We start from the raw sequence: 14197 nt of genomic DNA on the forward strand, positions 1-14197 counted from the left end.
TGGTTTGGTGGTGAAAAATTATTAGAGTGGTAATAAATTAATGAAAAATGGGTGAAAAAATATTATGTAGGTTAAATTTGATTTCGCTCATGTGCCCCCGCTAGCTTAAGGGTCTTTTTGATGCTACTGCATCATAAAGAAAATTTTGTATTACATTATTAAATGCACCTTCTATATGTAGAAAGGCGATTAACGCAATATCTCCATTATTAATGGAGTAAATGATTTTCTGAGCTACCTCGCCCAGTGCTTTTTTTGTTGATTTTCCTTTTGATAGGCACGCTGGCAGCCATTGAGAGGATGATTCCTTAATGGTCCTTCCTTAATATGTCTTGATAATTGTTTCTATTATCTTCAACAATTAATTTTAAAATGGCAAATATTAAGATTATTAGCAAGGCAAAAAATATATAAACGAACATGCTTATTACTACAACTCAAGACGGTAATTAATAAAATTAGATACCGATATAAAATTTCTTCTAAATAAAAAAAACAGAGTTTTTTTGTGAACAAACTTTTTGAATACGTTATGTTTGGACTTACCGTTAACACTATCCATAATTCTTTGTTGTTCTCTTTCACACCATCGTTGCCGTTCAGCTGATTCTTCAGTTACACCTCCTCTTTCCCTGAGATATGTATTAATAAATATACGTTCATAATATTTAAATAATTGTGTGATATATGCCAAAAAAAAAACAGTGTCGAAATGATCACTGAAAAACGGCTTATACTAGACGCGTTTGTCGGATTAACAGTCCTCTGAAAAATATAATTATATATTGAATTTAACTCATACATTAATGTTGTAGAGAAACATACAAGAGAAATTTACTATATTATATGTATTTTCTAAACTTAGTGAGGATTTCGATCTCTTGAAAAACAGTTTTTGGACGAAAATACATTCGCCCCTCATGGAAGCATATGGAATAATTGTTCAAGTCTTTCTAATTCTATTTTTTGGTAAAAATGGCGGGTAGTCGCCATTTTGATACATCATAAATAATATTATGTTGCAAATAATACATCATACGAATGTTCATTTCAAGTTGTTTTCGACAAAACCTAATTGAATAACTAATCTTTAAAATGATCTTATAATCGCACCCGTCCACCAATTTTATTGATTGGGTCACTAAATTATCCAAAAACTAGAAAAAATACCTTACTTCAGTTCCTCATAAAATGACTACCTTAAGTTTTATTATTCAGAAAGTAAGCCGCGCTAATTGTTTATAGCTGAAATTAATATTTTGGAAAAATTATAATTGTCTAAATATTATCTTTAAAAATGACTTCGAACTTGTAAATGAGATATTGTCAATCATATGACCAAATTTATTAAGTTCTATGTGTCGATGCACATTAGCCCAAACGAACCTAAACGACGGCTGTGCATAGCCCCTGAAGCAAGTGGACGGCTCGTTATCAATTTTAGAAATGAAAATGCTGTTGTTTTTGCCGAAAATTAAACTCATCCGCTTTGGTAAAAGTACAGTAAAAGTATAGAAACAGAAATTGTACAACTTGCTTTAATAAAATGTTGATATTCAGAAAGCTACAGGGTGTTAAAGTGTAAATTTAAAATTTTATTTTTCGCTATATCTTTTACGTTTGTAAATATTTATGAACAAAAATTTACAATTGAATGCCTTTGAGTAGGATAAATTATAATTTTATACTTAACTTTTTTGCTCTTTAGGTTAGCTCTATTTAATTTAAAAAATATTAAAGATACATTATTTCTAATAGTTATAATGCACGGCGATCATGTTGCTTCTAATGAACACCAAAAGTGTCCTGATTCCATAGGAAATATCTCTCCATATAATAATTCCATCAATGTGATGCACACATCTTTCCATAGAAAATTTAGGATCTCGTCTTTCACCACGTCACTTTCTCACCCTTGCACCGTCATCATCCATGGGCAAACAGAATCTGGATTTATTACTAAAGACAATATTATTTCATTCAAGGTCCCAGTTCAACCGTTCTCTGCATTAAGCCTGTTGATCACTTCGGTGCCTATGAGTGAGAACTAGGGCAATCTGAGGACGATATGAAGAAAGACCAAAACTTCTGATTTGGTAATAAACAGTTCACATTGGCTTCCATGTAATTATAATGACTCCTAATGTATGCAAAATTGACCTTATGGACGTATGAGGTATAATGCGACCCCGTACACACAAAAGCCTCATGCGGCAATCTTGGTGTGTAACCATTTTTCTGACACGCCCTATATATCTAGCCCTGTGTACAGACTTTCTGTACACAGGGAAGATGTAAGTTTCCGTGTAAGAACACGGAAGATATCACAAAAGCCGTTTTATCGATATAGTTGAAAAACTAACACTAATCTTTTTTTGTTGTAACTTAAACAAACATATCTCTAGAAATTAGTTATAATAAATTTACTAAGTGTTCTTTTTTTCTATGTCACTTAGTATATATTACTTACCAAGCTTCTGCGCAGGCTCTATCTCTTGGAAACACGGGACGGTCATCTAAATATTGTAATTGTTTCTAAAAAATATTAAAATATTTTAGTAGTAATGAAGAATGACAGAATATTACTAAAAAGTGAGTGATCAATTTTATTTCTATATCTTATATTGTATCATCTTTAGTCGATGAAATTATATGTAATAAACATTCTAACATTTTTATATGCTTCTAGGGAATTTTAAACCAGTGAATAATAAATAAGAAATATAAAAATATCAAAATTATTATTTTAATAAATATTGCGTTATAGATAAATCATATATGTAAATAGTAAAAATTTAAATATAAAATAACAAATTTAAAAAAAAATTTTGTGCCGTTATTTTATTAGAGAAAATTATTTCCGAGAAAAGCATATTAGTTAAAAATTTAAAAGTTTTCCAATTAAATTCTATTTATTTACTTAATTTAATAAGCATAAGCAATAAGATTGGCAAAATAAACTGAATTTTTTTTCATATTACCGATAACCAATATCGTTTTTATTTATTACACATAATTATAGACCCATTCCAATAAAAAATGATAAGCAAATTTTTACAAAACAAAATATGTACATTAAACTCTAGTGACAATTAAAGAGTTATTAACCTTTTTTCGATCGTAATGGAAAATTTATCATATTTGTAATAAATAAAAATTATGTTCGGTATTAGCAAATTGAGAAAAATTTGCATTTTTTTATTAGAAATTATATATACATATATACATTACATATATATATATATATATATATATATATATATATATATATATATATATATATATATATATATATATATATATATATATATATATATATATATATGTCGTTTTTTAACGACAAGTTGTCAACCAAATTTATCACAGTCTATGAATGTACCGCTCTATTATATTAGAGGTTGGTATTTTGCCTTGCTGTTCTGTCATTTTGACCTCAAGGCCATATCCATTCACGTTGTGTGCGTGGGTGTTAAACCTGTAAATTCATTTACCTGCGAGATTCAGTAAACTTAAGACTGGTAACTTCATTTTATCTTTATTAGTATATTAATCTTAAATAATTCAATAATGTTACCTAAAGTTAAAATTAAAATCTAATTGATTATAAATAAATTGTTGGAAGTGCATTCTCATGATCTTTCTAGTTCTTTACACTATAAAATAAACCTTAATGTTTTTTACTTAAGTTTTTATAATAACTTTTTTATATACATGTATGTTTATCACATGTTCTTTTGCTGTGCTAATTTTGTTAAACTGCAAACTATACCTAGTTTCAATTAATTGTTTTATACAACTTTAACTCTAAATGTCCAGTTTCGTAAGCTTTTTCATATTTTTAACATCATTGACTGCTACATGTCTTTGTAAGGTAACACAATTTTTTTTTAACTTCTCTATGGATGTTTGGTTTCATATTGTTCTTTTCAGATGAACTGATGATGCTTTCTGAGCAGAAAGCGAAACGTCTTCAATAAATAGATGAAGTAGCCACCTTCTTTGTCTTTTATTTCTCCACTTTGACCGAAAAACCCACCACTCTTCGAGTGTACATATATGTATATATATGTATATATATATATATATATATATATATATATATATATATATATATATATATATATGTACATGTATATGTATATATATATGTATATATATATATGTATATACATATACATATATACACTGTGGTCCTTAAGTAATTGTACAAAAGAAACAGTAGATTCTACACTTTAAAATATTACGATTTAAGTCAAATTGCTTTAATAAAATGTTGATATACTTGTTTTCATCGTTCTTGGCGTGTGCCTGAAATAAGCTACTGCGGAATTTTTAATATTCGTCTCTCTCTAATACACAGATGCGTAATTCAATTGTGCGAGTCACGTTCGTCATGGTAAAGTGCGATGAGAAGGGAATGAAGAGACCACTCACGTCTCCAGATGCACTTCCAACAATATAGCAATAGTTATGATTTAATTTTAACTTTAGGTAGCATTGTTAAAGTAATTAATATTGAAATTGAATAATTTAATGTATAATGAAATTACCACTCCTGGCTTCTTGAATGCTGCCGGTAAATAGTATAATCTATTTTAATTCATATTCTTCTCTGATTTTCTTAGTTCTTCATACTCTTTTTCATTTTTTTTTACTTATACATGTATAAAAAATTATACATCGTAATCGTATAATGTCCATTTACTTAAGCGTCTTTACAATTTTAATATCACTGACTGCTACATATCTTTTTAAGGTAACACATGTTACAACTTTTCCATGCTTGTGTGGTTTTTTCATATTGTTCTTTTTAGATGAACTGATGATGCTTTCTAGCCATCATCTTTGTCTTTTTTCTCCACCTTTTGACCGAAAAAAATCCACCACTCTTCCGAGTGATCCTTAATTTATATTGGATTGACAGTCGTACTCCTTTTCTCGATGCTCTGTTACCTATATATATATATATATATATATATATATATATATATATATATATATATATATATATATATATATATATATATATATATATATATATATATGTATAATATATATATATATATATATATATATATATATGTATATATATACATATATACAGATTGAACCAATTTAAAACGGAACATACAATTTAATATATGTCTGTTGGAACTGCATTTGAAATAGTGGACCAATATAAAACTTGGACAAAAATAACCGGTGATAGACACTGTATAAAATATCGTTCAACTATCTGTCTCCTTTAAAGGAAAAAGGAGCTTGCCTAATAGTCGGAGAGATAGAGCCGAAATTTTGAACTGATCAGTAATATGACATTTCTCTATTGGAATATATTCATTGTAACTGGGTTAAGACTTTGCCTTAAAGGCGGACGCCCCTCGTGGTACAGGGGGTGGCTATACAGGGATGAAGTTGTCATTTTTTTCGGAAAAATTAACGATCGATAATACGGCTGAACATTTGCCCAGGTGAGGTTGCATTTTTTTGCGGAAAAATTAACGATAAGTAATATGTCCGCCATTTTCATGGCTCATTATTTAGCCCCTAAAAACTCTAAATATAAAAGGGCGGACAGCTGGGTTGGTACAGAGAGCCATAAAACGGGGTCAAATGTACCACTTGCCTGCGCATTTTAGGTCTCGGTAACAATTTTCAAACTGATTTTATTATGATATTTTTATACCGATTGATTTGAAAATTTGTATGCTCACTTCTGTTACTATTCTGAAAAGCGTCAAGTAGAGTTTTCTTCAAAATTTTCCAAAAAAATTTCCGTAAATGAAAATTTTCGTAATTTTTTGAGGTAAAATCTAATTTGTAGAATCCTTTCGATTTTCTGTCAGTTATACCATGATTTTTTTCCAAAAATTTTCAAACGATTTTTCCGATAAGAAAAAAAAATTTAGAAAAATTTCGTCATTTTTCTCACTCTCATTGATGTCATCACATTCATCATCTTCGTCACTTTCACTTTCAATAATATCACATTCATTATCTGCTTCATTTTCAATCACTACTTCTCGAACTGATTCTCATCTGAGGTCCACTAAACCATTTGAATTTACATGTTTCATCTTCAAACTCCCAACCATGTTCTTCAACAATCAATTCTGTTGGTACTTTTTTATGAGCATTTGTCCAAATATTTGAAATATAATGGGCTCGCAGTAGATGTTGGTGTAATTCATCTTGACATGGTGGTAAGCTTGAAGCATCGAAATTTTTTAGTTTTTTTTTTAAAAAGGCTCGTTTACATCATGCAACTTATACTGCCGGTTAAATAGTGAAAATCTGACATCGTTTACTTTTCTTTTTGGAATTGTTCTCGTCAGTCCTGTTCCATATAAGTGACATATGAAAGTTTCTGAGGTTTCAAAAACTTCATTACAATCGAAGTCAGTTTCACCAAGTTGGATAAAAGCATCTTGATACTTATTACATTTAGCGCATGCGTCTAGAATTACTGATCTAAATGGAACGCGCATCATTATTATTTTAATATTTTAAAATAATAATGATGCAAAATTAATGTCCAAACAGAATTTGTAAAATTATAATTAACTAATGAAAAAAAAATTCAATCAATTTAAAAGTTAAAAAAAATATTGAAAATATCTACAAAGTAAATTTCAAAACTTAAAAAATTGATAATTCCACTATTAAATTGATTTTTATTAATAATTATTTGTAAAATGTTAAAGGAATTCTACAAATTGAATTTTACCTATTGATAAATAGAAATCATATATTTTGTATTTGATTATTAATGTAATAATAAATCAAATGTTTCTTATATCTGAACAACCATTATTTATGCAATATAAATTTAAAAACCTTTTTATTGTAATAAAAAATAAGTAAAATTACTATTTGTTATACTAAAAATATTTAATAGTTAACATTATAAAATTACTTTAATTTAATAAAATATCAAATATCAAACATTTATTCAATTAAAAATTAATTCGTAAAATATTTATATTTAAGAAAAAAATGTGATTTGTAAAGTAAATATGAATTTAGTTTGTAAAAAAAAGCATACAAAAAATCGAAAGGATTCTACAAATTAGATTTTACCTTTAAAAATTACGAAAATTTTTATTTACGGAAATTTTTTTGGAAAATTTTGAGGAAAACTCTACTTGACGCTTCTCAGAATAGTAACAGAAGTGAGCACACAAATTTTCAAATCAATCGGTATAAAAATATCATAATAAAATCAGTTTGAAAATTGTTACCGAGACCTAAAATGCGTAGGCAAGTGGTACATTTGACCCCGTTTTATGGCTCTATGTACCAACCCAGCTGTCCGCCCTTTTGGATCTAGAGTTTTTAGGGCTAAATAATGAGCCATGAAAATGGCGGACATATTACTTATCGTTAATTTTTCCCCAAAAAAATTGCAACTTCACCCCTGTCCGCCACCCCTTATGTATCCACTCTCGCGTCCGCCCTTTGGGATTTCGTCTAGTTATACCAAGATCTTACTCTGGGCAAATTTTCAGCCATATTATCGATCGTTAATTTTTCCGAAAAAAATTACAACTTCATCCATGTATAGCCACCCCCTGTACCACGAGGGGTGTCCGCCTGTAAGGCAAAGTCTTAACCCAGTTACAATGAATATATTCCAATAGAGAAATGTCATATTACTGATCAGTTCAAAATTTCGGCTCTATCTCTTGGACTATACGGAAGCGATAAGTGGTTTGACAGCATAATAACTGCTTGTGTAGTCTAGTTTTCACAGTGATTCTAGGCAACCTATTTGGGTGGAGTTTTGACTTGTTCTTGAATGAATTCAGAATCCAGCAGCCCGCTGAAGTATTGGATTTTTATAATATAATTATTTGACAACCTTTTGTTGGCCAACCACCTAGAGAGGAGTTGAGCTGAAATACATTGATTTCGTATGTTCCGTTTTAAATTCGTTCAATCTGTATATATACATATACATATATATATACAATATACAATATATATATATATATATATATATATATATATATATATATATATATATATATATATATTAAGATGGTGGTATTATTGACTGTTGATTTAAATATCAAGTGGTGGATGCAGTCTATTTGGCACACAAGACAAAGAAAACTCTTTGACTTACTTTCGAATTTATTTTAATTCTCTTTCAAGGCATCTGTTAACAAATAAATATTAAAATTATGAGGTATAATTATTAATTTTCTTACTAGTCTTGAGATTACAGAATAAGTAGTTGTACTTTACAAAACGTACCATTACACATATATTAAAATCTTTTAAAAAATTGTTCTTAAAATAACTATATTGTCATTATATATGTCATTGTCATGTTGGCTTGATTAATATGAATGAACATAGTTATTTTATGTGGAAAGCAAAACGAGTAACAATAGTTTTTATACATAGAGTTACATAAAATGAATTTCCATCAAGTAACGGTCGAATCCATCACATATATAAAAAAAATATCACTAAACCTTTATAATGTAAAGTAGAGTTAAAGTAGAGGTAAAGTTATCGATGAGAAAATTTGTTCAATCATTATTAGATTTTTTAATTCTGGAAAAATAAATTCGCAAATCGCGAATATGTTGCAATTGTCACGATACAAAACTACAGATTCGGTTGTCACAAAACCTAGAAATGTACGAAAAAGTAAAATAACCGAAGCAGATCGAAGGGCATTAAGACACATTATAGTGAAAAATCGACGAGAAAATTATATGGAGTACTTACAAAGCAAGTTTTATAGATGAAAAAATTAGTACGCATTGTTTGTAATAAATTTCATTTTATTTTAGGCTAAGGAAAATCCACTACAACAAAAGAAAAATAGACTAAGATGGTCAAAAGAGCATAAAGATTGGACTCAGTCGCAGTGGGATTCAATACAATGGAGTGATGAGTTCAGATTTAAAGTGTGTGTTGGAGACAGTAGGAGTCGCGTCATTCGCAGGAAAAATTAATCTTTTCATCCCGACTGCCTGACGAGAAAAGTCAAATTTCCTGCATATGTCATTATCTGGGGTAGCATGTCATCTAAAGGTATGGGAAAGTTACATTTTATCGATAGGATTGTAAATACGGACAAATATTTGAATATTTTAGAAGAATCTCTTTTACCGATTATGGAACACCGTTTAACATCAGCGGAAGATTGTGTCTTCCAATAGGACTTCGCAGGTTGTCATACATCAAAAAAGAGTTTAAAATGGATTGAAGACCATGGCATATAACTTCTGGAATGGGTTTCTAAGAAAAGACAGAAGGAGGTTAGAATTCTAATTGCACTTAAATATTAAGCTAGCTTTTGCAGATAAATTCCATTAAACATTCATTTATAGTTTTCATATTTGGAGCTACCAAATAGCACCATATTGTTTGGGGAAAATTTTGATATCTATTAAATTTTTTAGTAGATCTTTCGTTTGTTTTATGTATTTTTTACATTCGCAAAAATGTGATTCAAATCTCCTTCTTTTTGAAACTCTAGACATAAATTAGAATTTGCGAGTTTTAGTTTTACCAGATGACTAAACAGAATAACCAAATGTTATTCTAATTATGGATGTTCATGGAACAGAATAGTTTTTTAACCAATACTTACTTGGGATTGAAGACTGTATAAACGCGTATTGCGAGGAAGAATATATACGAGCCTCTTCCCTTATCAGTTGGCCCAACGTTAAATTGATAAGAAAATTAAATTTTAGAGAGCAAAAATAAAAGCGCAGCGTAAATTTTAGAAGTTTTAATGAATCGAACAACATTTTTGAATTTCCTAATTACAGAAAATATTTTATAACGTAATGAAAACTATCAATTAAACAGATTAATAATAAATGTAAAAAACGCATAGAATATGTAATATTAACAAACAAAAATGTGAAAGTATACCACTGAATTACATCGCCTTTATTTTTAATGACATCCACAATTCTTCGAGGCATAGTTTTTACCAAGTTCTGGCAAAATTTTAATGTAAAAGAATCAGATAACTTTTGCAACTTTTCCTTCAATTCGTTGACGGACCTAGCAGGATATTTTCTCAAAACTTTTTTCTTTTCGCGCCCCAAGTATCTAACGGGGACAAGTCGGAACTGTTAGAAACCCATTCCAGAAGTGATATGCCATGGTCTTCAATCCATTTTAAACTCTTTTTTGATGTATGACAACCTGCGAAGTCCTATTGGAAGACACAATCTTCCGCTGATGTTAAACGGTGTTCCATAATCGGTAAAAGAGATTCTTCTAAAATATTCAAATATTTGTAAGTATTTACAATCCTATCGATAAAATGTAACTTTCCCATACCTTTAGATGACATGCTACCCCAGATAATGACATATGCAGGAAATTTGACTTTTCTCGTCAGGCAGTCGGGATGAAAAGCTTAATTTTTCCTAGTATTTCTAGTATTTTTTTATTCCGTATTGCCAGACTCCAGTAAGAGCCAAAGAATGTATCCATTGAATTCTGGCAGGCAGCGGTGGAGCAAATGTTTTTAGACATACATATAATGTCACGGAGCAAGACACCCGTGCATCTTCCGGCTGAGTATGACACTAGATGCTAGACAATATTCTTCAGAAGCTATTTTCTTGTGGCATTTTAAAGTAATTACTATTTTAATGGAAATAAGCCACAACTGGAGGTTAAAATAAGTTTATTGACGTTTCAATCTCCATTTCGGAAATCGTTCTCAAAATACAAACATTAATTAAAATAGATAATATTCCTTCTGTTGTTTAGAAAATATTAGCTTGTTGTGACTGGTTGTATGGCGCTTGCCTACGCCAATTAAAAAAACTCTCCACTATTGTTACCAGGTCTGTAAGACAAACGTTTTCTAAAGCATATTTTCTTATAAAAAAACAAAGTTTTTTATGCTTATATGCTGGATATTTGTTTTTTATTAGAAATGTTAAAAAGCATTATTAATATGCTGTGGCGCGCCCAGAGGGGTGGTTTGGGGGTTAAACCTCCCCCCAGGACATGTAAAGTAAAAAATGTATAAAGAAGAAACTGTAACTTGTCTTTCACATACAATATAAAAAATGCAAAACGCTAGTTTAATAACTAGATTACCACTTTAAATATGTAGAATACAATAATTATTGTATAAATACACAATAATTTGCAAAGAAGGCATATCTATGAGAGAAGAGTGCATTTGACAATAACCATAAAAAAAGAAGAAAGAGAAAGATCAATGGAAAGATGGCAAGAGGAGTGGAACAACACGGGAGATGTTGCCCAGTGATCCAAGATACTGATCCCGAGCCTAAGGGACTGGGTAGATTGTCTGTTTTAGAGCGTATCTTCATAGGTTTAGAAAGACAGATACAGATAAATGCCTTTACTGCGAATATTCCGACACTGTTACTCACGCAATGCCGGAGTGTAATAGATGTACAGCGGAAAGAAACAGAATATATAGGGAAATAGGTATGAACCCTGTGACTGTGAGAGAGATGATCGTGAATATGACGGGAAGTAAGGATGGAATAGTGTTCACAATTACATCCGAACAGTAATTAAAAAGAAAGAAGAAAAGAAACACCAACCGGACCAACATCAGAGATAAGATGTAGATAAGAGAAGGGAGTGTACAAAAATTTCGTCAGCCTTACAGCGGCCATCTCACTTTCGGAGTACGATACGTGCAACTGTCAACTGCGCACAAGTAGGAGAGGATGGTTTTAGTTGGTAGGCAGGATAACAGATACCTGAATCTTTGGCACTGCTATCTTTAGTACTTTAAATTAATCTATAACCCAAATTTTAGGGACTCAAAATGGAGGTAGCATAAAAAAATTTTGGTACCCAACCAAACCCCCCACCCTCAGGCGAGAGTAGTGCACCACTGTTAATAGGACTTTGAATTGCTATTTTTAATTGGAATAAGGAGTTATGACAACGGCTTAATGTTTTTTTAGTAAACATGTACACAATGTTGCAATTACAATCTGATCATCAATGAGTAATTTTTTTCTTCTTAGGGCGAGTATCCGTTCTTACAGCTGGCGACAATAATTGTCATTAACATGCATAATTGGCATATTAAACAAAGTTCCCAGATTTTGAAGCCAGAAAATTCATCTTCTTGCTGATCCCCTTTTGAGATAAGTAAACTTTTTCTTGGTAAACCAACTGAAGTTGTCCGTATGGCTGTTCATAAGTGGCCCATAAATTTAAGATTTCATTGTTTGTGTTTAAAATCTTTTACTATTTCTCAGTATTTTAAGGATTTCCATCTTGACGATGTGATCAACAGAATAAATTCTCAAAATACTTACACATTTCAAATGCCTCCAGTTTCTTTATCGATGATTGAGAAAGGGCCCAAGCTCTCACTCCATAAAACAGACCTAAAAACACATAACAACGGAACATATTGCACTTCGTTTTTAGGCCCAATTTTGGCTTTTGATGATGGTAGGTACCTATTCTAATAATGACACTTTGGCTTAAGTTGTAAACTGATGTATTATCTTTATATTGCATATTATTGCTGACAACGTATGTAGTTATCTTGTTATATACGTTTTAACTTTTAAACTAATCCTGTTAAGGCTTTGTTCCCATCGCTCTTGACTTTGTTCAAATTAGTTCTCCATCTTTTAGGCTACACGAAAGATTTGGTGAACTGCTATGGAACAGAGAAAGGATTTAACCTTTCTTTAAGGTCCTTTAAGAGAGGACCACAATAAAAGCCACAATAAGTGTAAAATTTTAATTATTTGGGTTGCGATTTATCTTCGACCATGACCAAGATATTGACAATAAGATACCAACTTTCCAAAATGTGCAGAACTATAAGAATACCATAGTAAAAAAACACGGGAATAGATATAAATATGAAATTTTATAAATCAATGGCAATTCCAACAATTCTATATGGCACCGAAACGTGGACCCTAACAAAAAAAAGATGAAATAAAGAGATGACATTTGTGAGAAATGCTAGGGGATAAACGAGGGCTAACATAATAACAAATGAACAGTTTGGACAAGAGTTAAATATATTCGCCCTTAATAACAAAATAATAAAATATCTAAACAACTGGAGAAAAATATCTGAACAGAATGAATGATAACAATACAAATGAAAGGTAAAAACCGAAAGATTAAAAAAAGAAAGATCCAGGTTAAAGGGCCTAATTCGTGAAGGTTAACGAAGATGACGATTTTTTACAATAGCTTACTATATATCACCACTTCCTTAGGTGCTGTTAGCCAAACTTTTAATCTCTTTAAACTCTTTTAATTGGAAACCAGTTTTCTTGATTATCTTGGCATTTGTATTATGATTGAATGTATTTTAAAGATATGCAAAAATCCCTCTGAATTATGTTGTTTATTTCTAGTCCAATTCTATAGTTTAATGTATGGTGAGTAAAGTACAGTCTTTTTATTATTCTAATAGTTTTCCATTGAGAGTAATCAGTGCTATATCATTCGTCAACGACCTTTAAGCATTAATTGATTTGTTTCGTAGTTGTAGCATTATCTGTTTTTGAAAGAATTCTTACTCTGTTTAGTCTAGTGTTACTTTAAGAATCCCTTGTTTGTTGCCAAATTGTTCTTAGTTTTCTTTTCTCGGCTATAAGTTTAATTACTTTTTTTGGATAATTGTTTCCTTTAAGCTAGACTTTAGAGTAAGATTATTTTCCATTGCGACGTACCTACTGGATATGTTAAAATTTAACAATATTTTTACAACAGAATATTTATTTCACAATTATCATATTTCATTTGTTTAACAAAATACATGTTAAATATGAATCTAATTAACTTTAAATATAGTTCTTACAACATATTCTTCTACAATGGGTAACAGTTTTCTATTTATTAAACTTTTTACCAAATTTTAAAGATAAAAAATGATTTTATTTACCACCCTACATAGACTAACTGATGCAAGTTGCAGAGGAAAGCAAAATTACCGTAAAATAATCAGCGATTTAAAACTGCATTTCACTAGCCTATTCTCCTAAAAGAAATAAAGCAACAAAATCTCATCGATTCTGTCAGAATTAGCGCGCCGACTGGATCGTTAATTTTATAGAGAAACTTTTGAATCAAATCCTAAATTGCACCATTAAGTACTTGAAATTAGGAATTAAAATTGAGTTTAGCAGAAATATTTTGGATATCTCTTAACGTATTCTACGTTTGCTTTCCATTA

General features: G+C 30.2%; 1 protein-coding gene across 2 annotated transcripts in view; it reads right to left on the reverse strand.

Annotated features, from left to right (window-relative positions):
• The window catches only part of dtr (defective transmitter release), a 79002-nt gene that overhangs the window by 60705 nt on the left and 4100 nt on the right, over positions 1–14197 (reverse strand). For both annotated transcript variants that reach the window (XM_072523147.1, XM_072523146.1), the window contains exons 4-5: positions 2471–2535; positions 547–632 (exon numbers count right to left, since the gene is read on the reverse strand). In XM_072523147.1, coding sequence (XP_072379248.1) covers positions 547–632; positions 2471–2535 — 151 coding nt within the window. The remainder of the gene's footprint in view (positions 1–546; positions 633–2470; positions 2536–14197) is intronic.

This window comes from Diabrotica undecimpunctata, chromosome 2 (assembly GCF_040954645.1).
Source record: "Diabrotica undecimpunctata isolate CICGRU chromosome 2, icDiaUnde3, whole genome shotgun sequence".
In the NCBI taxonomy this organism is placed as follows: Eukaryota; Metazoa; Arthropoda; class Insecta; order Coleoptera; family Chrysomelidae; genus Diabrotica; species Diabrotica undecimpunctata.